The 24,636-nt window shown below is 43.3% G+C and overlaps 1 protein-coding gene across 1 annotated transcript; it reads right to left on the minus strand.

Annotated features, from left to right (window-relative positions):
- Window positions 1-913: 913 nt before the first annotated feature.
- On the minus strand, window positions 914-24,406 carry RAC2 (Rac family small GTPase 2). The gene is made up of 7 exons (XM_061639060.1): window positions 24,227-24,406; window positions 19,637-19,708; window positions 17,096-17,213; window positions 13,688-13,750; window positions 12,219-12,378; window positions 8,598-8,730; window positions 914-2,241 (listed from the first exon to the last, which is right to left on the minus strand). Exons 1-6 carry the CDS (start codon window positions 24,259-24,261, stop codon window positions 8,600-8,602), a joined length of 579 nt encoding a protein of 192 aa, XP_061495044.1. The 5' UTR covers window positions 24,262-24,406; the 3' UTR covers window positions 914-2,241; window positions 8,598-8,599.
- Window positions 24,407-24,636: the final 230 nt, after the last annotated feature.

Raw genomic sequence — 24,636 nt, forward strand, 5'->3', positions numbered from 1 at the left:
GACTGCAACCAACTTTGTAAGGGCGGGGGGTAGGGGAAAAATACAGAGACACTAGCTAATGGGTAGGAGGAAGAACAACCAGCCACCCTTCCCAGAAGACTCACTGGTATAACAGGTTTCTGAAGGTGGGAGAAAGAAAGCAGCATTGACAGAACACCTTGGGTAGCTCACCTACATATCAAGATGGCCACAGCAACAACATGGGATGGACCATCAAATGATGAAGTGAATCTTTCTCCCCTTAGTCATTGGAGAAGGAACTCAGGTTTATGCCAAGGATCGGGGCTGAGCTGTCTGAGGCAAAAGTGGCCATGACCCCGCACTTACCAGGACATTTCACATTTCCTTTGGCTTGAGCTCTGTAATAGTACCCAGGTTGAACTCCTGCAGAAAATCCCCAAGGTCCCAAATTCAGACTCTGATGTAGACCAGAGTCCTTAGGGTTGCCAGGTTCAGGGCCTGAGAATGATTTTGTATCTTTAGGAGAAAAGAAAGTCAGCCAAGTGCAGGTGGTCTTGCAACACTGTAATGGGAAAACCACAAAGTGGAATTCTCCCTTCCCCCTGCACAACTTTTAAAGATACAGAAGACCTCTTGGAGGCCGGGCCTGCCAACCAAGAGGTCTTCTGTAGCTTTAAAAGTTGTGCAGGGGGAAGGGAGAATTCCACCTTGTGGTTTTTCCCATTACAGTGTTGCAAGAAAACATGCACTTGGCTGACTTTCTCTTCTCCTAAAGATACAGGATCAATCTCAGGCCTGGCAACTCTAGTCCTCATAGCACTTTGCAAAAGGAGATTCAATGTATTAGCTATGCCTTCCTAAGTGGCTGATATGACACCATCAGAGCAGCCCAGTCCAGCCCTGAATATCCATCTCTTTATCAAAGTCCTAAGGAACCAACAAAAGACATGGGTGACAGGAGCAAAGAGAGAGCGTTTATTGAGTCTTATTTGCTATGCAGTGATCAGTGGCACGGGCAGAGAGATTGTACCAAGAGAGAACTAGGGTTACATGCAAGAGCCCTTTAGCACAGGTGAAGCACTGCTTTTCCACAATAGACCAGAAGTGGAATGAAAATGGAGTTATTGCATGAGACACTTTACATACCACTGCATTATCAAGCAATGTTCTCCCTCATTCTGTAATGATCACTCAGAAGAAAGGTCCATTCAGCAAAGGTCCTTTCTTATGCCAGTAGCAGCTAGTGGTTCCCTGTCAGTGGGGCAGTGGAATCCACTCTGGATTTAATCCAAACATTCAAGGAGCTGTCTAAGGTGTTGAAAGCCAGTCCTATTATAAACTCAGCACCTTGGACAGCTTCCTGAAAAGCACGGACTAAAATTCAGAATGGATTCCACTGCCTCACTGACATGGAGCCACCAGCCACCACTGTCTAATGCTATTTGAAAGCCTCCTGTTTTACCGGTTTTATGGCTTCCTGTTGATATGGGTTGAGGATTAGTGGTGAATAGTACTCTTAAATCACCTCAGTGTCAGTTTCCCTTCCACTATGGGGCAGGGAGATTATTTACTTTCTCTCACTTTTTTCTCTTTTCTTGTGTAAATGTTCAAATGGCACTTTTATTATGCTATTTCACCATTAAAACAAGTGAAGAAAAGAATAATAGATATGAAATCAATAATTAAAAGCTCTGTCCCCATTCACAGGGGGAGAAAATAAATTGGAGCAATTTAAAGAGGCTATTATTTATTTTATTGTATTTATTATTTGATTTATATCCCACCCTTCCTCCCGGCAGGAGCTGGGTGCAAACCAGACTCTGTTAACCAAAAATCTCCTAGCCCAGATCAACAGGAAGCAATAAAACAATCTGAACTTGCAAATAGAAACTGGAAAGCACAGATGCCTTGAAACCCCTTGATAGTTTTTTTCCTGTCCACAGTGCAGAGGCTGGTGCTACGATCAGATTTAGATTTTTTTAAAAAAATAGCCACAACTCAGGTCTGCGGGGGGGGGGGAGGGACAAAGATTCAGAAAACACTAGAATGCAGGAAACTTAACTATGATGTCATGTGAAGGCTCCATAAAAAGAAAGCGAGCAAAGGATGGCAGTTCCAGAATAAACAGCCAGTGTGGAGGCATCCCTCCCAAAACACTGGGGTCACTTAGGGAGACACAGGAGAGGAGCCCAGATAGTGCCAAAGTCTTCAGTCTTTGTCCTAGCAGCAAAGCCCAGCAAAAGGAGCAATTCAATTGGGTGAGGGAGCAGAGTCTGGAATCTGTAAGCCAAATAAAGAGAGATTCAGTCTGTGCTGATTGCAAGGAGCTTTGTGTTGGAGTGCAGTGGGGAATCCCAGGCAACCTTTATAAGGCCAGGTTTCCTTTGGGGGAAGAGAAAACTGGAAACTTCTGGTCAGTGGAGACTTCTTTTGCAATGCACAGGATTTGCTTGCTGAACCCCTGTCCACAGCTCTAACCAAAAAGTGAGGAACTAAAGCTTGCAAACCATTGCTTTTAATATGTTTTCTTTAATGATATGTTTTTAACCCTTTTTTTAAAAAAAGATGTTTTTAAAGCTTTTTTAAAAATGTTTTTAATGTTTTGTTTTAATGTATTTTAATGGTCTTTTTATGATGTTTTGAAGTGTTTTTAGAGTTTCTGTTTGCTGCCCTGGGCATCTGCTGGGAGGAAAATCAAATAATAAATAAATAAATAAATTTCCCCCCTCATTTTTGTGTGTCTGCAAAAAGGGTGTTGGATATTGCAAATTACCACCAACAAATCACATCAGGGCTGGCTTCCAGGAAGAGGATTGCCCTTTGATGTGACCGACAGAACTTTGTACATGCTCAGACAATAGTGCATGCTGTCAGAAAAAAAGAACAATGCTGGGCTGGTTCACAGGGAGTTCTCTAGTGCTCCCAGCAGCCCTTTTGTCTTGTTGCTTCTGTCTCATACATTAGCTTCTCTGCCCTTTGTTGTTGAGGGTAAGTAGAGCTGCTCAGTAAAGATCAGTCTCTCTGTGCATACAGATGATGTCATCAGCCTGGGCATTGCTGATTAGAGCTTAGGAGAGCCGTTTCTCTTTGTATTGTTGTTTTGTTGTTGTTCTTAATTAGATTTATTAGTCACTTGATACCTGAAGGTCCCCAAGCGACTTACACAATGTTAAAACAAAACACACTATAAAAAATAACAATAAACAACAACAAAACAATAGCAATAGCACCCCCTCACAGTCACAGGAAGACTGGCAGCATATTAAAAGCAAAACATCATCTCAATCTATCAAATGCCTGGGAGAAAAGGCTCGTCTTTATCTGGCACTAAAAAGATGACAATAACAGTGCCAGATGGACCTCACTGGGGAGCATATTCCACATATGGGGAGCCACAACTGAAAAAGCCCTGTTCCTTGTCACCACCCTCCGAACTTTCCTCAAAGGGGGGGTCTGGAGAAAGGTCTCAGAATAAGATCTAAGGGTCCGGGTAGGTTCATATTGGGAGAGGCGTTCCAGGAGGTATTGGGGCCCTGAGTTATAAAGAGCTTTATAGGTCAAAACCAGGACTTTGAACTGGGCTCGTAAGCATATTGATGCCAAACCAGTGGTAGGGGCTCCTGTGTAGATAGTATCAGGAGTCATCTATTCCCAGCAAATGCTAAGGATTGGCCAGAGGTTGGAAAAGTTACTTTTTTGAACTACAACTCCCATCAGCCCAATCCAGTGGCCATGCTGGCTGAGGCTGATGGGAGTTGTAGTTCAAAAAAGTAACTTTTCCAAGCTCTGGGATTGGCAAAGGTCGGGGAAGTCTGTTTTGGGACAGGGTGAATGAGCTTCCAGCTCATATGGAGCTGAAAGTTCTTTAAAGTTTCCTTGACTTCTGCATGGAACATGTAAGAGGGAATTTGTAGTTTCCCCTGTTACACATTCAGCAAATATGTGAGGGGGATGTGGACTGCATCTCCTGCCCATGAAGCCGACACACCAGCATTGTACTGAAGAAGAGCCCCTTCCCATTAAGTGTGTGGACATTGAAGGCATGGCCACTGCACACAGTCCTGCTTCTCCCTCACACACATGGGGGATGGAGGATGAGTAAATGGCCATCATATTTCCCCTTTGATCTCAGCTTGCAGATTCAGATTCCAAGCTGCATCACCTTTCCTCCATAAATACCACCTAACTAAATCCTGTTGCCACCTCAAGTCCTGGGCATATACAAACACATGCTCTGATCCTGACAAAATGCTCCCCTCTACATGTGTCACATAGGTAGGCATGTCAGGGAGTTCCAATGAAAACAGAAATGCAGTGGAAATTGTCAATGCTTGCATATTCATCCTATGTCCAGAATGGAAATCAATCCAGTGAATATGATCAGTATTTGTTGTTGTTGCCTTCAGTATGCAAATGATACATAATTGATTATGCCCCCCCCAGTTTGCACTGCATTTCCTTTGCACGGAAATGAATAGGGTGTAATAATATCATGACAATGTAATTTATGGAATTAATTATGTAAATTACATGAGTTGCGTAATTCTGCCATAGCAGACAGCAAAACAAAGAATGTAGTGCTTGGTGGAAGATGAACTGCAGGGGAAGAGAAACAGTGATGTATGCCATGAATACAGTGAAGAATGGAAAATGATGCCTTCTTATATCCCTAGTCTTACAGGCTCTTTGTATCAGATGGCCACAGATTCATTGTCTGTCTTTTGCCAAACTTTCTTTCAACCTTATTTACAGTTGTGGTTACAGCGGTGCTGCTGCTTGCCAGGACTGGAGGGAAAGGGGCAGCAGCAAGGGCAGGGGATGCATCAAGTTGGGGGTGGAACACCTACTGCCAGTGCTTTCCCCCCCACACTCACCACTGCCCTGACCCATCACAGTTCCAGTGAGCAACAGCAGCACCATAGCTGGAAGGACAGAGCAATGGTAATGCCCCTGCCTCACATGCCACAACTGCTTAATTCTCATTCTTTTAATATAAATAATTATCTATAGTTAAAATTTACATACAGACCTTATTTCTGTTTTGTTAATATATACTTAGCATCCAAAAGCTATCTCATGCTTAGAAAATCTTATGCCACTAATTCACCTAATCTGTTTTGATTCTGCTGCTGAATAAAGGACATCCAGTTTCTTTGATGGGTCTGTATTTCCCCTTTCCATAACAGTTTGCAGCTAGTGATTTAATTCATGAGCAAGATGTTCCAGAATTTCCACTGATCAGCTGTCGGTATACAGGCTGTTCTCCAAGCTTTTGCTAGCAAAGGCAGTTAGCATATGTATAACAATCACGAGATCTCTTCCTAATTGGTCTTTCACATGCCCAAAAAGTATTATTAGAGAGTTAGTTGGAACTCAAAGCTTGTGATATTTCAACTACCTTGAATTATCCTTTTCCAGTATTTGCTGCCCAAGCTGCATCTCCACCAGATATGGGCAAAAGTGCCCCCTCTTCTTCTATACCTCCAACACACATCTGATATGGCTAGGAACATTTTTGATATTTTAACAACGGCACAATGCCACCAATGTATTATATGTTTCCTTTGAATTTATAGTGATTACATATCTTTCAGTGTTCGTAGATACATACTGTGCTTTTGACATAGTCACAGTAAACTTTCTTTCCCAATTCTATTTTGTTATATTGATTTTCCGACTGCTTGGGACTAGTAAAATGTTATACTTTTTAGACAGCAACCCTTTTTATTTTCCAGAAACTAATTTTCTCAAATAACATGGGATCACTTCCTATATCTACTCCTCTTGCAATAGTTTCAGTATAGCTCCTTATTGGCAGGTTCTGCAAAAAACAGCAGATGGAGATTGGAGTGTTTTTGTGCTAATTGAGTATATGAGAGTATAACTCCCTGAAACATAGTGTCTTTGAATCTGGTTATATCCCCTCTAATCCAAATGGAACAGTCTCCTAAAGTCTCCTTATGTTCTCCTAAAGTCTATAATTTGGGGGAACTTACAGGGCCAAAAAATTATACATGCTTTCTCCATATATGTTCTCCTGATTTCATTTTTGTGGCACTTTCCCCTGTTTCTGCTTATTAAACCTGAACCAATATAATAACACAGAGTTGGCCCCTTTTTACTCTTCCATCTATGGTGGAGTGTCATTGAATTCTGAATCCATATAAGGGAATTGACAATAAGTCATAGGCTGACTGCATTTAGGGATTTTTTTCCCCTGCCACAGTCTCATTATCTCACCTTTTCAAGCCACTTTCCCACAAATACTGTTAAGGTGGGAGTGGTGCAGGGACTGGTGTTGGTGCTGGTGGGGGCTTGGATAGGAGACAGTGGGTCTGGGACAGGTAGGAAGACCTTGAGGGGGTGGGTCTTTGAGCATCACTACTTTGGAGAGAGGACACCAGTTCCTAGTGAATCACGTCTTCTCATTATGTGTCCAAAGTATGATAACCTCAGTTTCATCATTTTAGCTTCTAGTGACAGTTCTGGTGTAATTTGTTCTAACACCCAATTATTTGTCTTTTTCACAGTCCGTGGTATGCACAAAGCTCTCCTACAACACCACATTTCAAATGAGTTGATTTTTCTCTTATCCACTTTTTTCACTGTCCAACTCTCACATCCACACATAGAGATAGGGAATACTATGGTCTGAATGATCCTGACTTTAGTGTTCCGTGATACTGATAACTGGGTGTTAGAACAAATTAAATCAGAACTATCATTAGAAGCTAAAATGATGACAATGAGGTTATCATACTTTGGACACATCACGAGAAGACATGATTCACTAGAAAAGACAATAATGCTGGGAAAAACAGAAGAGAGTAGAAAAAGAGGAAGGCCAAACGAGATGGATTGATTCCATAAAGGAAGCCACAGACTTTAACTTGCAAGATCTGAACAGGGTGGTTTACGACAGATGCTGCTGGAGGTCACTGATTCATAGGGTCACCATAAGTTGTAATCGACTTGAAGGCATGTAACACACACACACACACTCTAAATTGAAAATGGTTCCATTTGGCTTTCATTTGCCCCACACCCTATAATTGGGCCTAATTCTCAGTCAGGTCTGTAAATAAATCTGTATCTGTCCTTAACAACTTCAAAATGCAGGTGGGGGAAGACTGAATTTTCCTTAACAACAAAACAGCTAGAGCTAGATGTAAGAAAAAAGTGTTCTCCCTACCATACTAATTTCTAGAAAAGCTGTGCCAACCACCACCCATGGAATCTTTGCCAATGCAAAAGTGGGGCACAATTTTCTTTCGGGGGTGTGAGAATTTCAGTAAAATATTTTGGGGGGCTGCTTGGAGCTTACTGAGTCAGATCATTGGTCCATCGACACTGACAGGCAGAAGCTCTCTAGGGTTTCAGACAGGGTGTCTCTCCCTGTCCTACTTGGAGTTGCTGGGGACTGAACCTGGGGCCTTCTGCATGCAAAGCAGATGCTCTACCACTGAGCTATGACCCTTGACAAGATGGCTAATGGATTTTCCTTTCTTTCAGGACTTTTTAGAGTCTCACACTCTTCCTGAAATGCCCATAGGAGGACATCATGTCCTCCCATGAGCATTCTAGGAAATGCGGCCAGCTGTGAGGCTGTGGATGCTTAAAAAAGAAAAGGGCAAAGAAATGGAAACCCCTCAGCTCCTCAAAAAGTTACGGGTAAATGTCTATCCTACACTCCCCTGAATGACAATGTTAAATGTCACTGGAATGTCTTCCAATCTTTGGGGGCATCTTTGTTCCCACTCACCAGCGGCTGAATAAAGTTTGACAGAAAATTTTGGTTCAGCTTTAGGTGCAGGGATTTTTACAAAAGAAATAGTAAACAAGGTTAGTCACATAAGCCCCCTCACACACCCCCAATCTGCATTCTGAGGTGTTACAAGCCAAACACAGGTCTAGCTCCTCAGTGAGAAATAGGCCTCAACTTCGCAGCACCACTTTCAAAACCTACTCCCAGTCCTCAGATTGGCATTAGCAGACCAAATATGGTTTTCTTTTTGAGAACCCATTATGAGAGGTCTGTAATATGAGAGGCCCGTCATCTCTCATATGTATTCAACTGCTGGCTGGCTCACATGACCAAAAAACCTGACGTTTTGAAAATGGGAGGACCTAGGCAAAATTTGGCATTGTGGCAGGGTCATGTGATTATTTGTTACTGCCAATAATGATCTGTGGGTTGAAATGCAAACTAGGTGGGTGGTGAAGCCAAGCCATGGCTGCTTAACCACGCAACAAACCCTACATGGATCCACTCAGCCCACATTTCCATGTTTCCAATTTGGTCATGTGCATGTAATTATATGAGGGGTTCTGAAGCAAGTTTCAGACCTCTTAATGCTGGGTTATCAAACCATGCCAGCTTTTCCAGGGCAGATTTATTGCACCCAATGAAGGAGAGACTCACAAACTGGCATCGCAAAAATAGCATACTTGTAAAAGGAAGAGGTGTCAGGAGTGAAGAATTCAAGCACTGTGAGGTTGAAGAAGACTCCCCTGAGAACAGAATTAGCAAGGTTTAGGCGTTCTGAGATTGTATGGTCGCTGGCAATCCTATTGGTACAGTTGACCTATTCCAGATCAGGAAGCAAGGAAGAAGCCCTTTGTTAGTATTTACTTACCCTTAAAGGATGCTGCATCCCCTTTTCTTTGTCTTTGTGGGTTGTGGACAGAGAACCGCCCGAATTGCCTCATCAAACACTGTTTTCAGGCCACGCTGGGTCAGTGCTGAGCACTCAAGGTATTTCACTGCATCTGCGAGGACAAGAAGACATCATTTTGAGAAAGGGGTAGGATTGCAGGAGTTTCTCTTGCCAGCCCTACCAGCATACTTGGTGCCACATATGGCATGTCTGGGCAGCTGTCAGGGCTCCAGAAACAGGACTGGGGTCACCACTGACACCCATCCAATTTGTGCCATATGACCACCATTTTAGTTAACCACAATGCCACTGATGTACTACTATACCAAAGCACTGTGGGCAATTACAATAGCAGTGGCCCGACACTGTAACCAGGTATGCCTGTTAGAGGGGGATGGGTGCTGGCATAGGAGGGGCCCATCAGACGACACTATGCTGAGGAGTCCTCAAGCCTGAAGCTGGCCCTGCCTGCCAATGCAATAGTGTAGGTAGTTGTGACAATATATATATATATATATATATGCAAATATGTGACAAACTAAATGAGGTAAGCTGGCTGGGGCTAATGGGAGTTGTAGTCCAGCAACATCTGGGGACCCAAGGTTGAAGAACAGTGCTCTAAAGCTTGTACTCTTTCCTCTCACTCTGCCTATGTATCCCAAAATACCCTGCCACTTAGGTCTTGGAGCTGTAGTCAAAAGGAAGGATTATTCTTTCACCTGCATGGGAAAGGATGGCTTGCTTGTACAATGAGTAAAAAGGGCCTTAAGAAAGAGCTAGAACAGAATGTCAGCTTTTGCTGGTTAGCTACAGATCACAGGGCAGGAAAAGGAAGTTGTGGCTGAACAGTGTTTCAACTGATAGGTCTTGAAGACCAGTTCCGGACCCAGAAAGTCAAGGAGCAGAGGAAGGAAAGAGGAAGGTTGCTAAGGTCAGCAGCTCCAGTGTTCACAGATAAGGCAGAAGCAGTTGGAAGAACTACATGTACTGGAAGGGTGTTGGCCAGAAAATAAGCAAGCAGCAGGTGGGACTTCTCCAGGACTACCTTTCACCTTCTTGCCATCTGAGGCAAAGGATTGCTGCTTTTCTCCATCAGCAGCCTCCTCTGTGCATATGTTCTATAAATTGTTGCCTCTGCTAGGAAAAGCAAGGGAGCTATTCCAAAATAGGGCCAGCAAGCATGCAGACAAAAGCCTCCTAGAGTATTTACTCTAAGGTGGACACGGATTTACTCAAGACAGTGTTGCTATCTGGACCAACCACTCTAGGAAGCATGGGGACGTGCCCCTCTATTAGCACTGCCTTTTCTAGCCCTTAAAAGATTAACACATCTATGACAGCATAAGCTTTTGCAGGCTACAGATCTCCTTCACCAGATGCATTTGATGTGCCAGTGGGAGATATTCAAGAGGATTTTCAGTGTTTTCCTGTTTTTCAGTGGTTAACCTGTAACCCTCTAAATCAGCCTTTCCCAACCAGTGTGCCTCCAGATGTTGTTGGACCACAACTCCCATCAGCCTCAGCTAGCATTGCCAATGGTCAGGAAGATGGGAGTTGTAGTCCAACAACATCTGGAGGCACACTGGTTGGGAAAGGCTGCTAAATGTTCATGAGATACAACTCCCATCATTCCCTGACTACTGGCTGCACTGGTCTAGAAGAATCCAGAGGCTACATGAGATGCTCACTTAGGCAGCAGATGTTGGGCTTCATTAAGGGCAGTAGATATTGGTTATCTTATTTAACACATTGTAAAAACTGGTTTTCAAAAAGCTGTTTGTGGAATTGCAGCAACCAATCAGGTGGCAGGGAAAGAAAGTGCATCTAAGATAGGGGCATTTCAACAGGTTTCCTAGAGTAATTGGTCCAGACTGAGCAATGCTGTCTTGTTTTTCTGTTGTTTTTTGTTTTCCCACCCAAAGTTACTCCCCATAGTCTGTGAAATCCTTAGATTAGACTTTGTTTTCCAGGTTATCTCTTGTGAGAAAAAGACACACATTACCCATAGCATAAAAGTGCACAGACAATAAAAGCCATCTACTACAGTAGCAACATATCCCTTGTGCTTGAACATTTTATACGACAACAGAATTGCAGGCCTGACCTTTGTGTGTATGATGTATAGTATTTGCTGTAATGGGAAAAAGCCTTGAAATGGGGGCTCACACATCACCATATTTGTAAATATTTTGCAAGGGGAAAATGTTCCACAGGAATCCCGATTCTGGATTTTTCCCATACAGAGACAATTTTGCAGATGGATATAAATGTATCCTCAGAAATGTTCAATCCTCCAAGCAGAACTGCATTACTACATCAAAGGTATGTGTGGTGGAGTTCCTTGCCTGTTTCTGCGCATTCACTTCCCTATGTGCAATGTTGCTCTCCAGTCTTCATATCTCCACAAGCTTCTGGACACTGCAGCAGACAGAGTCAGTTTCTACAGTTGCACAAGGAGCTAAGCTGCAGACTTGTGGGGTAGAGAGAAGGGGGCGAGCCCACTAGGTTGGATCCTTCTGCTCAGGGGTCGTGTTAGGGAGTGGCCCATGGGGCCAAAGGTCTCCTGCTCTTTTCCGCCTTTTTAACCATAAAAAACTTTGCTTACAAAGTAGAGTCCTGGTGAGAACTCAGCCACTCACCATCTTAATTTGCCCAGAGGCAAATTTGTGTCACGGGCTCATGCTCTGAGAGTTTTAAGTCCCTGGCAATGCCCCTGCTGTATTTTTGTGGCTTTCACACTTTGGCAAAACAGCTTAAGGAAAGAATAAGAAGGGCTAGAACAGCCTTTCCCAACCAGTGTGCCTCCAGTTGTTGTTGGACCACAACTCCCATCAGCCTCAGTCAGCATTGCCAATGGTCAGGAAAGATGGGAATTGTGGTCCAACAACATCTGGAGGCATGCTGGTTGGGAAAGGCTGGGCTAGAAGATATGGTGAATTTTCTCCAGCCCAACTGGTATGTGACATGAAGATGCTGCATGGAAATCTATGCTAGCTAAGGAACATAACAACATAAGAGCCTGCTGCATCAGGCCCAGTGGCCCATCTAGTCTAGCATTCTGTACTCACAGTGGCCAACCAGATGCCTATGAAGCAGGACAAGAGCACTCTCCCCTCCTGCAGTTTCCGGCAACTGGTATTTGGAAACATATTTCCTCTGATTATGGATGCAGAACATAGCCATCATGGCTAGTAGCCACTGGTTGCCTTACTCTTCATGAATCTGTAATCCTTTTTTTAAAGCCATCCAACTTGGTGGCCATCACTGCCTCTTATAGAAGTGAATTCCATATATAATTATGTGTTGTGTGAAGAAATATTTGTTTTTATCTGTCCTTAATCTTCCAAATTTCAGCATGTATGTCCACAAGTTCTAGTGTTATAAGAGAGGGAGAAAAACGTTTCTCTTAACTGCTTTCTACCTGACTTGCATAATCTTATACACTTCTATCATGGCTTGCTGGCCTTTTCTCTAAACTAAAAAGTCCCAACTTTAAGATATCTAGGAACAGTATAGGGATCTGTCTACACTTGCTCTCTTCCACAATTTAACTGACAGGTTGAATATGGGCATCTTTCTCTCATCACCACTGTCACATACCAATCTCCTTGGCCAGTGCAAGGCCTTGTGGGTATGTAATGGGTGCCAACTTCTTCTCCTTGAGCTTCTCAATGGTGTCCTTGTCATCTCGGAGATCCAGCTTTGTGCCCACAAGGATCATAGGAGTGCTAGGACAATGATGTCGTACTTCAGGGAACCACTAGAAGAAAGTTCAAGATTTGGAGTAGGGGAAAGTGAGATCAAAAGCAGAAAAGAAACTGGGCTGCCTCTTGCATCAATGCAGTCTACTTAGCAACACTGTGCAAAAGATGAAAATTGTTTTGCTGGATCAAAACAAATCTTATATGCCAGCCTTTGCCAACAAGTACAGAACAAGGTATTGGTATCTGTATCCCCCCACCAAGTGTGGCAATATCATCTTTGCAGGTGGGTGAATTTAAATTAGGAAAGTGAGAAAAAGTGTATTAAATTAAATTAAATTCAAATAGGGAAAGTGATACTGGAGAAAGGGTTAAGCACTGCCTCCACAATGCTGCTGCTGCTCTGATCAAAATCAGACCTCTCCACAATTGTTTTAAAGTAAAATTAAAACAAAAATCTGGAAATCTGATAACAAATCTCCTGTATCTCATTTGCTTTGCCTAGAGCCAGCTCCCGTCAACTTGCATGGCTCCCCCCATCATGCGGGTGCTCCCCTACCCAACTCCTCTGTCACGTCCTTCCATTCCTCCATCCTATCAAAGTCCACTTTCTGCAGGTAGATGGGTGGGAGTAAGCTACCAATAAATAGCAGAGGGGAAGAGGAAGAGGGGGGAAGCATGAATAGAGGAGGAAGTGGAAGCAGCAGTGCAGGCAGAGAGAAGGAAGGGCAGTGGTACAGGGACCTTGGTAGCTGCCTGTCAGCACCACTTCATGCCTCTGGGCCTCATTTGGACCATGATGGTACAAGCTGAAATGAATGGTGTCAGTTTTGGTTTCTCATTTCTCTACTCTTAGGTAGAGTTCTCCACATTTTCACATCAGTTGGATTTTTTTTAAAAAAAAGATTCATCAGCATTTTAGTGTGAATTTCTCCTAAAATACACATTTTCTTGCAAAGCACTTTCCCCTAATATACATTTTAATGCTATTTCCACCAATATATACATTTTTATGCACACTTTCCCCTCTTGTATGCATTTTTGTACATATTACTTGGCTGAAGAACTGCATTGCAAAATTTGGAGAAGTGTGGATTTCAAAGGGTGGCTGTGTTTTGCTTTGTGTATTTCTCCACCATCCCTAATCCTGATGGTGCAAATGAAAGAAGCTGGTCTTTCAAAACCTGGGCATTGACATTTCAAACAGACTCCTGGGCTAGGCGTTGGCTAATTTGTAAATTATAGGGGGATCAAAGCATTCAGGCTCATTACAAAGTTTTCATGCTGTAGTTGGTCCTGAGACTATGATCAGTTTCTTACATGCCCTGCACCTCCATCTCCACTGTACAAACACCAAGATGGTCTCACCTTAGCACGGACATTTTCATAAGATGCAGGGCTGACTAGAGAGAAGCAGATCAGGAAGACATCCTATAAGTATAAAATAAAAATAACACTTGAAAAGTTATTCTGAGGGTTTGAGCTGTAGTGAAAAACACAATTTACCGAATACTTATATAAAGCTTGGCCCAGGTGACTTCACCTTAGTGATCCTTACAACAGCCCTGTAATGTGGGCCATTATAATTATTTCCACATTAGCCAGTAATAAAGTGACAGGAGTGCAAAAAAAGAGATGAGTTAATTAATCATAAACAGTGTATTTAAACCATGTGGGTCAAACTAAATCAGTATAATCAGTAAAACAAATACAGAAAGAATATTTGCATCCTGCAGTGGTTTTTCAGTGGGCTGCAAAATTAGAGCATGATCCGATTAAGCATTTTTACAATTCCAGTTAAATAGGAGAGTTAAATATCTGTTTTAGTGAAATCAACCTTAAATGAACAACAAAAGTAATACACCAAACTGAGAAGGAAGATCACTGAAGCACCAAATTGACTGAGCAACAGAATAAAACCAAAACTTAGCAGGGCTGATTCAAGAATTAGTGAAAGAGTGAACTTAGAAATTGGAAACTGAAGAAGATCCTATGGCAGGGCAATGTTCCTTCTGGCATCCTAGACTAATCTTTACCAGTTACCTTTGATTCATGTCATCGTCCCACTTATGGGCAGGTGTGTATGTTTCCTACATTACAGAGAACAGCCCTCTATTTGAAGGGCTATCTGGTCCAAGTCCTGTTCAAAGATGAAGAACCGCAGAAAGGGAGAGCATTGGTTGTTGCCCCCTCAACCCAGTTAGCACCTGGGCAGATGATTTTGTGGACACAAAGTATTAACTTTGTACCTCATTTCAGGCTCTCCCTGCCAGTGCAGTTTTAGCCTTTGACAGTTAGGACGAAAAGTCAATTTTGGCCTATTGCAGCGTTTCATGCAGAGAAGCTACACCTGCTTAAAGTCGCTCTTCTGTTTTACTGTTTAAGGTAAAGAAGCCCTGATCTCCTTTGTATCTGTGGAAGGGAAAGAATGGCAGCATGAAACAGCAACACACATGCCAAGTTTCACCTCAGTACTGAAACGGATGGCTTAATCTTGCCGAATAAAAAAATCATTAAAAAGCCAAATGCATTTTGATTAAAATCTTGTCCTTTAGAGGCAGAGCTAGCCCTGCCATTAGGCAGTGTTAAGTGGCCTGCTTCAGGCAGCAAATTGACAATTATTCACTATATTACGTTTTTACTAGCCTTTGGGTGCCATTTGGATTTACAGCCTCAAGCACAAAGATGTCTTGGGCTGTCTCTGTTTACTGGCAAATATCTTGGGATCCTTTCTCGCCTTTCTTCTCTTGCATTTTCCCCTTTGTGTCTGATCATCCTATGAAAACATAATATTGACATCCAGGAAGGCTATATGTTGCAGCCCTCAAAGACCGAGAACGTTGTGCCCACAATATTGGAAGACTTCCGCAAAGGAAGTGAAGATACTTCAGTTTCATTTAAAAAGTGATGATGAAACTCTCCAGGGCCTTGAGAAGTATCAGAGACTGATCAATATAGCAAAAGCTCTTGCTTTTTATTGATTTTTAAATTGCAATTTCATTAAAGCAAAAAGGAAGACAAGAGAAAATAAGGGAAAAAAGAAGAAAAAAAGGAAAAGAAAAGGGGAGGAACCCTGTCAGCTCACATTAACAGAACATTTAAACATCAATACACCCATTTTAGTTTACACATATAAATCAATATATGCCATCCAAATGTCCGAATATGAATCCAGGCAAAGTTGGTGTTTATAGAAAATACACTCAAATGTAGCAAGGGCCATTGCACAATAGTTGGTGGGTCTTTGTCCTTCCAGGCTCAAAGTATCTTAGCAACCTTTAGGGCATATGGAGTCTATTCTTGTTGCCCTGCTGTTGATCCCCATATAACAGGCATATAGTTTTAAAGTGCATGGATTTTAAGGATTTTGCCAATACAAAGTTAATATGGACAATTACTTCAGACCAAAAAGAAAATATCACTGGGCATGCCCATATCATATGCTTCAATGAGGCATTTCCAGCTTTCTATCTCCAGCATCTAATTGAATTAGACAGTGCCTTCCTATAATGATGTCGAGGAGTCCATTGTACCTGAAATATCAGTTTTTGCTGAATCAATCTCAATTTTAAACCTATAGAAACATTTTGTATAGATTCTAAGTGATTTTCCATTGTTTAGGTTATATAACATATTCTAACTCCCTGTTCCATTCTTCCTAAGTTCTTGAACTTCCACTCTACATTATTATTATTATTAGTATTAGTAGTAGTAGTAGTAGTAATAATAATAATAATAATAAATTAAATTTCTTCGTCGCCTATCTGGCCAATGGCCACTCTAGACGACTTACAAAATTGTTAAAATACAATTGATAAAATACAGTAATACAATATAAAAACAACACATCTGCAGCAACAATATTAAAACTGGGCAGGAGGCATTTCAGTTATAACAATTAACCCTCCCCAGATACCCCGAAGGCCTGCTGAAAGAGCCAGGTCTTTAAGGCTTTCCGAAACACATTTAAAGAAGAGGCGTGCCGGAGATCTAGTAGTAGTAGTAGTAGTAGTAGTAGTAGTAGTAGTAGTAGTTAAATTTTATCCTGTCCTTCCTCCCAAAGGACCCCAGGGAGACAAATATAAACAAAAACAATTCACGTGACTTTCAATAAATATTTATAAACAACATTTATGGGGGTTTTTTTCTGTGAAGATCCCATTATTCCTTCCAATAATTTAGATGATGCTGAGGTACTCAAAGCAGACTGGCCATAGATGGTCACCAACAGGTGTTGTAATTGTAAATATTGCCATTCAGCACTCACTGGTAAATGATATCTAAACTGCTGTATAGGAAACTGCAAACATTATCCATCTGTTCTTATCATGCAGATTCACAAAGTTAGACTGTAAATTAGGTACATTGCAAAGGCCTTTTTAAAGAACCCTGAGGACTGTATCCAATGCTCGTTCTACGAGTAGACACAATGAAATTCATGGTCATGACTAAATTAGGTCCATTAATTTCAGTGAGCTTACTTTGAGTAGAACTTGGTTTAATCCAGCCCTCAGGCCCACAACACAAATTTGCATATACTAATATATATGTAAATTATGGTGAGTAGCTGGGGTTTCAGCACTACTGCGTTATGCAATATGCAAAGTAAACACATACACACACATTTAAAAGGGGGAAGAGCAGGAGATCCAAGGCCTAGCACAAACCTGGGGCTCGCTCAGGACTGATGGGTTACCTCCTAACAACATCTCAGCTGTAAACAGCTCTTCTGTACAACAGATGTGAGCTGGAATCTGAGAGAAAATACTGACTCACCGTCTGAGGATAGGAGAGAGGCCTCAAGCGGTCATAGTCTTCCTGGCCGGCTGTATCCCACAGTCCCAGGTTTACAGGTTTGCTATCAACCATCACATTGGCAGAATAGTTATCAAACCTGTAATAAATGGAGGTGTCAGTGCTTTAAAGTTTAAAGTAACATGAGGTGCTTGGAACAGAGAGATCTCTGCCTGTGTTGTGCCTTGGACCCTAAGTTAACTTAAGGAAGTTCACAGAAGGAATGCTTTCCTGTCTCCTCCTGCCCCCGGCAGCCACATGCCCCATAAAAAAAAGCCTCTCTGGAGGGTCAGGGTCCCGTCTAAACAATGTGGGAATAGGTTTGAGGGAGGGGCTGCTTGGGAGGGAGAGAGGAATTGCCAGAAATTGGGCCTCGGGGCATATGTGGAAAATGTTATGATATAGTTTAATCACTAGGAGGATTTAAATTTATTATTATTATTATTATTATTATTATTATTATTATTATTATTATTATTATTATTATTATTATTATTATTACCCCACCCTTTTTCCAAAGCTGGAACTCAGGGCGGCTTACAAGTAAAAAACGAATACATATAATAAAAACATACAAAAACCTGCAATTAAAATTGAATTAAACTATATACGACATTAAAACCTTTAAACATAGACTTAAAATGGTTAAAAACAGTTTAAAGATAGTGCAATTTAGGCAGTAAAACAATACTGCACACCTCTTAAACGCTATCCTTAAACATTTTAAATGTATCTGGGTGGAGTCAGATGTTTCCTGTTGCCATTCTATTTTCATTTAACAGAGAGACAATAAAGGTCTTGTCCCGGCTTCTGGACTGGTGTGTCAGAAGACTTCCATGACAGAGCCTAAGATAAGTTAACTTAAGGAGGTTCACAGGAGGAAAGTTTTCCATTCCTTCCTCTTATAACATGTTAGGAGAAAGGATAACTACAGCCCTCTAAGTTGTTGCTACGTAGGGGACTATAGTGGTGCCTGGGATCCATTTGGGACTGGTAGAGCGGAGGTCAGGTGGAGACAGAACCAATGACAGGCAGAGCCAACTAATTCTAGTTTTGCCCCCATCCGCCTCCCTGCTGAGTTCTACAGAGGAATACTGAAAGGAAAAGAAAGCTCACATGTAGCACTACCCCCTGGATTAGTTGTAAGTAAGGAGATTGGCAGGTAGGGGCTAGCTGAGGGCACACTGAAGTTGGTGAGGCACTGGCCTATGCACCCTAATGAAACCACCTCCACCAGGGGACTGCATATGACATTCCAACATGCTGCCTTTGCAGTGCCACTGCTTTACCAAACACCAAAATAGTGGCCTGTGGATTTTTTTATTAACAAATTATTAATTTTTACACAATCAAGATCCGGATTAAATGGGATACATATTTGTTTATAAGGGATTCAGCACTCAGCTTCCACCTTTGAAATCAGTGTATTGGTTTCCATTTCAACCCTGTGTCGGTTGCCTCATCCCCATGCCTGCAGAGAAGTAATTGTGTTGCATGCAAAGAAAGCCTTTCAGATTGCAGCGAGCAACAGTAGCATCTATGATGGCCTAAAAGTGAGTATCTCACGACCACACCACACATTATGCAGAATAAGCCTCGGGTGGTAGAATTCTAGGCTGCACCACTTCAAACTGGAGAGGTATTTGTGTGTCATAGCTTTGAATTCTCTCCCATGTATGTAGCTTCCTACATGTATGCTAAGTCCACATCCACACTAAACTAATCCTCTATACCGAGGATGGGTAGCCTTTTCCAGCCCAAAGGCCACGCTGCCTTCTGGATAACATTCCAGTGGCCACATGCCAGTGGTGGGTGTGGCCAGAGACAAAAGTGGGTGGGGCAATACACACAAATGTTACCTTTGTACAATAGGCTAATTTCAACATACACTCACACATCCCTCCCTCTCTTCCATCCAGGCAAGCAATAGCCATTTTCAGAGTGCAAGGATATATTTCAGACAGACAAAAACACTCAAGGAGAGTGGGTGTGGCCTGGGAGAGGGGTGTGGCCTGGGGAGAGTGCCCCCCTGTACAACCATACTCAGCCCCTGGGCCTAAGGGTGTCTATCCCTGCACTACACTAAACCAACACATAAATAAAAGAATAAATTCCCACCAATAGTCTGATACTGCAGCCCAAGAACACTGCCATGTCCCTCTGCCCCAGGGTAATCCACATGGTGCCCTCCAGATGTTGCAGACTCCAACTCTCATCAGCCCCAGCCTGCATGACCAATGGTCAAGGACGATGGGAGTTGTAGTCAACAACATCTGGGGTACAGATCTTTTGCTTATGATCCCAATCCACTTTTTTCCTCTTGGCATTCACATAAGGAAATCCACATATTCTAATGCTGTATTTCCTTGAGCCATGGAGACTTGCCACCTTGTTTTCTCGCTACATGCCAAAGGTTTAGATAGCAAAGAAAAGAAATATCAGCGTTCCACATTACTTCAATTCTTCTAAAGTCCAAAGTTCACATTATCCAAATCCTCTGCCTCTGTGCTACATCATACTCACACAGTAGGGATATATTCTCCTGGGAAGGCATTTGTGGTATAGCTGATCAGGAGGCAGGTTTTACCCACAGCTCTGTAGAAAAGGGAAAAAGCACACGGTACATATTGTTTCAGCTTTAGCGAAGAATATGTCACCCTTGGTCCTAAGGTAAAGCAGAAAGCATAGTCAGTATGAACGTGGGAGCCTCCTCTTGGCTGCCTCCTAATCCAAATGTAAGGAAAAGCTCGAAGCAAGAAAGGATGTCACTTTCATTTATGTATTCATTCATTCCTATTATGAAGGGACACCTTCCCATAGACAACAACAGCAAAGAAACTGACATATTGAAATACACGTAAACAAGGAGGGGGGGAAACCCCCAAAGTGCCAGTGAAAGTGCCAGTGAAAGTTAGTTGGCTATACTGATGAGGCGTAGCATGAGACTTCCATTAGATTGCCCTTGCTAAAGGGTTCTTTCCACCTGAAACGTGTCAGACAGCAATAAAAACACTTTTGTTTCTACCTTTGCCTTTTCACTTGGCAAGGCACTTTGAGGGTTCCCCCTCTCCTTGTTTGCGGTACTTTTGGGTGCCTCCCTCCTTGCTTTTCCCCATGTTGAAATACACATTAAGAGTAAGATAAAAATAATTTAAATTATTTTTAAAACTCCCAATAGATAATTTAAAAGCTATGACAGCAGGATCGGTTAAAACACACATGCACAAGATGTTAGTGGAGGGGGGATTTCAATCTGCTGCAAATCTTGAGCAGTGAAAAGGACTAGCAGGGTGTCTGGCCAGTCACTCCACACTGTGAGTGCCATCTCTCCAAAATATATAGGCATTTAGAGCAAGATGTCATACGTGGGGAGGAATACATGATTGGAGGCACTGCTTCAAGTCTACAGGCTCCATAAAGATCTCTAACAGTGCAGTCTTATACATGTCTGCTCTGAAATAAGTGCCACTGAGTTTAGTGGGTCAATGGGTCTTACTCCAAGGTAAGTGGGTATAGGATTGCAACCTAAATTGGGACCTGAACCCAATGAAACTCGGGTGATCTCTGAACGATTGCCAAAATGGGAAGCCCTTTTTGCAGAGTGTGAATAGTTTTATGGAAAGCACCCCTGCAGCCTCCACCTTACCACCCGGCCTTCGCCCACCTGCTCCAGTACTAGTCCCATCCGCACCCTAGCGCCACCAGCTTCTTTGAGGAGAGCCTCCCCTCCCAGGCCTTTGCCCCGGGGAGCCTGCTCATCCTACCCTCCTCGCTGGAGCTGTTGGAAGCCAAGCCCAAGAGGGGACACCACTTCTGGCCTCCCAAATGGACTGCCATCTACACATGCTCTTTCACTGGCTGCGAGTAGATCTACATCAAGAGCTCCCACCTGAAGCCGCACCTCTGGATCCACACAGGTGGGGGCCACACCCTGGGTTGCCCCATGGCCTTCCTGCATCTGCGGAGACCCCCTGCTTGGCACGCAGAGGCACCCTGCCTTCATCTCCAATGTGGTAGTGTCCTCTTTGTTTGTTTCTGAGATGACTTCTGCCACCAAATATACCTGAAGTGGGGCTTGGTTTTGGAAGATCATGTTCATCTTCCCATGCACCCACATATGAACACATGAAACTACCTTATATTGTGTCAGGCCCTTGGTCCCTTCAGTCTAGTATTGTCTGCTCTAACTTGCAGTGGCTCAAGGTGGAGTCTCAGGCAGAGGTCTTTCCCGTCACTTAGTACCAAGGCCAGTGCCAAAGGTTGGCATGGTTATTGGGCACCTGCCAAGGGCCCACACTCTAGGAGGAGGCCCACTTGACAGGTGCCCCCTGTCCCTCCTCTTCACCATTGCAACCTGCTTATTCACCTGTCTGTCACTCTGGCCCAGAAAGCAAAGCAAACAACTGCAATGGTGAGAAGGAGAAGTAGCTGTCACTGTCTGCTTGCTCATTCACTCTGTCTGGAAGGTAGGAGCAATGAGGAGGCAGAGGAGGAGGAGCCATGGCAGTGAGGGGAACCCACTGAGGTGTCTTGCCCAAGAGTGCCCAGAACCCCAGAGATGGCACTGTCTAGTACCTGGTTCTTTTAGCTGGAGATTGAATGCATAATCGAGTGCATGCACAGCCTGTATTTTCTTTCCACTGAGCTGTGACCCCCGCCCTCTTTGTGTGCGTGTGAGAAAGAGAGATTACAGACTTCCTCCTTGGGACATTTTTAAGGGGAAGTGACTGGTAGAGTGCAGGGACTGCAAATGTCAGCTGCTGGCCCAGATGACACCATTATGCAAAACTCCTAGCATAATAATAATAAGCGCACCCTCTTCATTCTGATCTCAACATCTCTCTTTAAGCTCCTCTCCCCCTCCCTATATGTCCATAGTGCTACTGAGCAGGTTTCATGCACAGATGTAGGAAGCTGAGGCTGCAGTCCAAGGAAGTGAAGTCCCACTTCAATTCAGTTCACATTTAAAGGTGAACCTACCAAATTTGCACTTTCCAAAACAATACATGAACTGAAACCTAGCCATCTTTCGAAATGCACACTTCTCCAAATTTTGCAGTGGAGTTTTCCAGCCAACTAATGTGTACAGTGTTTTAAAAATGGACATATTAGAAAATGACATGCATAAATGCATTACATTAGGAAAAACTGCATACCAAAAAAAGTGTATATTAGGACAAGTTTGTAGTGAAATGCTGGTGAATTTTCATGAGCACTTAAAAAAACCCCAACCCTCAAACTGATGCATAAATGTGGAGAACCGAACTGAAGATTGGAAAAAATGAGAAACTGAGGGAAACCAAAATTAATAGAGTCATCCATCCCTAAGTCCCACTAAATGCAGTGGGGCTTTCATACAAGAAAATGTGCATAGGATCAGGCTGCAAGTCTCAAACACAGGCAAGTTTAAAGCTTGTATTGAGCTGGCTCCTATTTGCAGAAAAGAATATGCTTTTGGGTCACCCAGAGCACAGCAGCAGGAAGGAGGTGCCAATGCTGCCGGATGAAGAGTCCTTTCTATTGCAAGCACTTGCTTGAGCTTCACAACTGTTTGCAAGCTGATGCAATAAAAAGTGCTCCCATTTTGAAGTGCTTATTTCTTTTTTCCTTCAGTTGTGAGGTATCTGGCTATGGCCCTCTGTAGTCAGCAAGTAGAGAGTACTTTGGAAAAGGAAGAGGTGTATGGCAGGCCAAGGGCCTAACCCTCCAAAGCCACTCCCTCCATGCTCCTCCCTGGTTTTGCATCTGAATTGGAAACTGTGGGACCAGGTAGCATTCTTCCAAGCGGCCACATTTTCCCCTTGAGCCTCCAGCTGCCAACCTATACGTTTATATTTAAGGAAGTGATCATTCTTATTACACCCTCAAGGGTCACACAGGTGCCTTATATACTTAAGAAACTCTTTGTGCCATATGGCATCAGGGTGCAAATGTTCCAGGCCTCTACTTTTCCATCCAATATTTTGACAAGGATGGTCACATACATTCTCCCTCGATAATCTGTAGGGGTGTTCACATGTTATATTCGATAAAGGTGTACATAAATAGTTGAACCGTACAGTCGTAGAGTGGCTCATATACAACGTTCAATGGGGGTACGTTCTGTGTTCCTGTGCACACAGTAGTTGAGTGGAACAAATCAAGAGGTGTACACCTTCACACAAACATTTGTACATGTGTAGAGTTTGTACCTGCACTCAGTGTAACGTGTGAACTAGCCTAATGGAATACAGGAAGCTGCGTTATAACAGCTCAGACCATTAGTTCATCTAGCTCAACACTGTCCACACCGACTGGTAAGGGGCTCTCCAGGTTTCAGGCAGGGGACGTTCCCAGCCCTACCTGGAAATGCTGGGGATTGAAGGTGGGGCTTTCTGCATGCAAAGCAGGTGCTGTACTACTGAGCTACAGCACTTACTCTAAAGATTTGTCAAATCAATGGATCCTCTTAGGATAGCAGAGAAAGGTCCCCGAGAAGAGTTTGGAAAGTGTGTGTGGGGAGGGAGGAATAATGCAGAGAAAGCATGACCTAAATGTGAGGTCATCAGCACAAGGGCCACACCTTAATTTGCAATACATTTCAGCGATGGCTATGCCGTCCTAGCCTTGTAGCCCATCAACCCACAGAATGTAACTGTTTCTGGAAATGTTTTTGGAAGGATCAGTGAGGTTCTCCAAGGGTGCTTATAGAAAATGACCATGTACTGTTAGGAAGTGGACAATACTCTTCTGCACTCCAGCCCCAACTCCACCATCAACAGCATAGCAATGCAATAAAATGCAACACAGAAATAACACAGTCTCTATACAGGCTACAATTTAACTGAAAGTTACCTCTCTTTATGATACATTTTGAAAGCCTAAAACAGGGGTGGGAAACCTGTGGCCCTCTAGATGTTGTTGGACTACATCCCCCATCATCCCTGACCATTGATCATACTGGCTGGGGCTGATGGGAGTTGGAGTCTAACAACATCTGATGTCCCCACCCATAATTGCTCTTGAAGCAAGGCCCAGTTCCTTCCCCTGTGTCCTCTCATGAAGGGGCATCAGAGCAGAGAAGGTCACCCCTTCCCTTCACTCTCCCCTGTCCCTCAAACAAGTGGTACATACCCATCTCCCACCACCACACATTTGATGGCTTGCATGACTGTGGCCTTGCGCAGGTATGGCGTTCCGTGGGTCCCTCGCTCAAAGATAACGGCTCACAAACATTGATGGCGGAAAGACTTCTGAAGTTATGTCAAAACCGAAGCTGAGCTGAACAGCAGGTTGTGGGTTAGGGAGGAAAAGGAAGAGAGACTGTTTCTCAACCCGCCCACTGCTCCCTTCCCCCCATCCAAGGCAGCCCTGACTGCTTGCCAGAGGAGGGGCATGCAAGCGTGCCATTTGAGAGATATTTTCTATCTTTGCTTGCCCCATATGGCTAAGCATTTCCTTTCATCACACTCCTTGGACTGTAGGGGAAGAGGTTGCTATGTAGCTTCCAACCATCCAGAGGAGCAGATGGAGGGGGGTGGGGG

This window comes from Rhineura floridana, chromosome 8 (assembly GCF_030035675.1).
Source record: "Rhineura floridana isolate rRhiFlo1 chromosome 8, rRhiFlo1.hap2, whole genome shotgun sequence".
In the NCBI taxonomy this organism is placed as follows: Eukaryota; Metazoa; Chordata; class Lepidosauria; order Squamata; family Rhineuridae; genus Rhineura; species Rhineura floridana.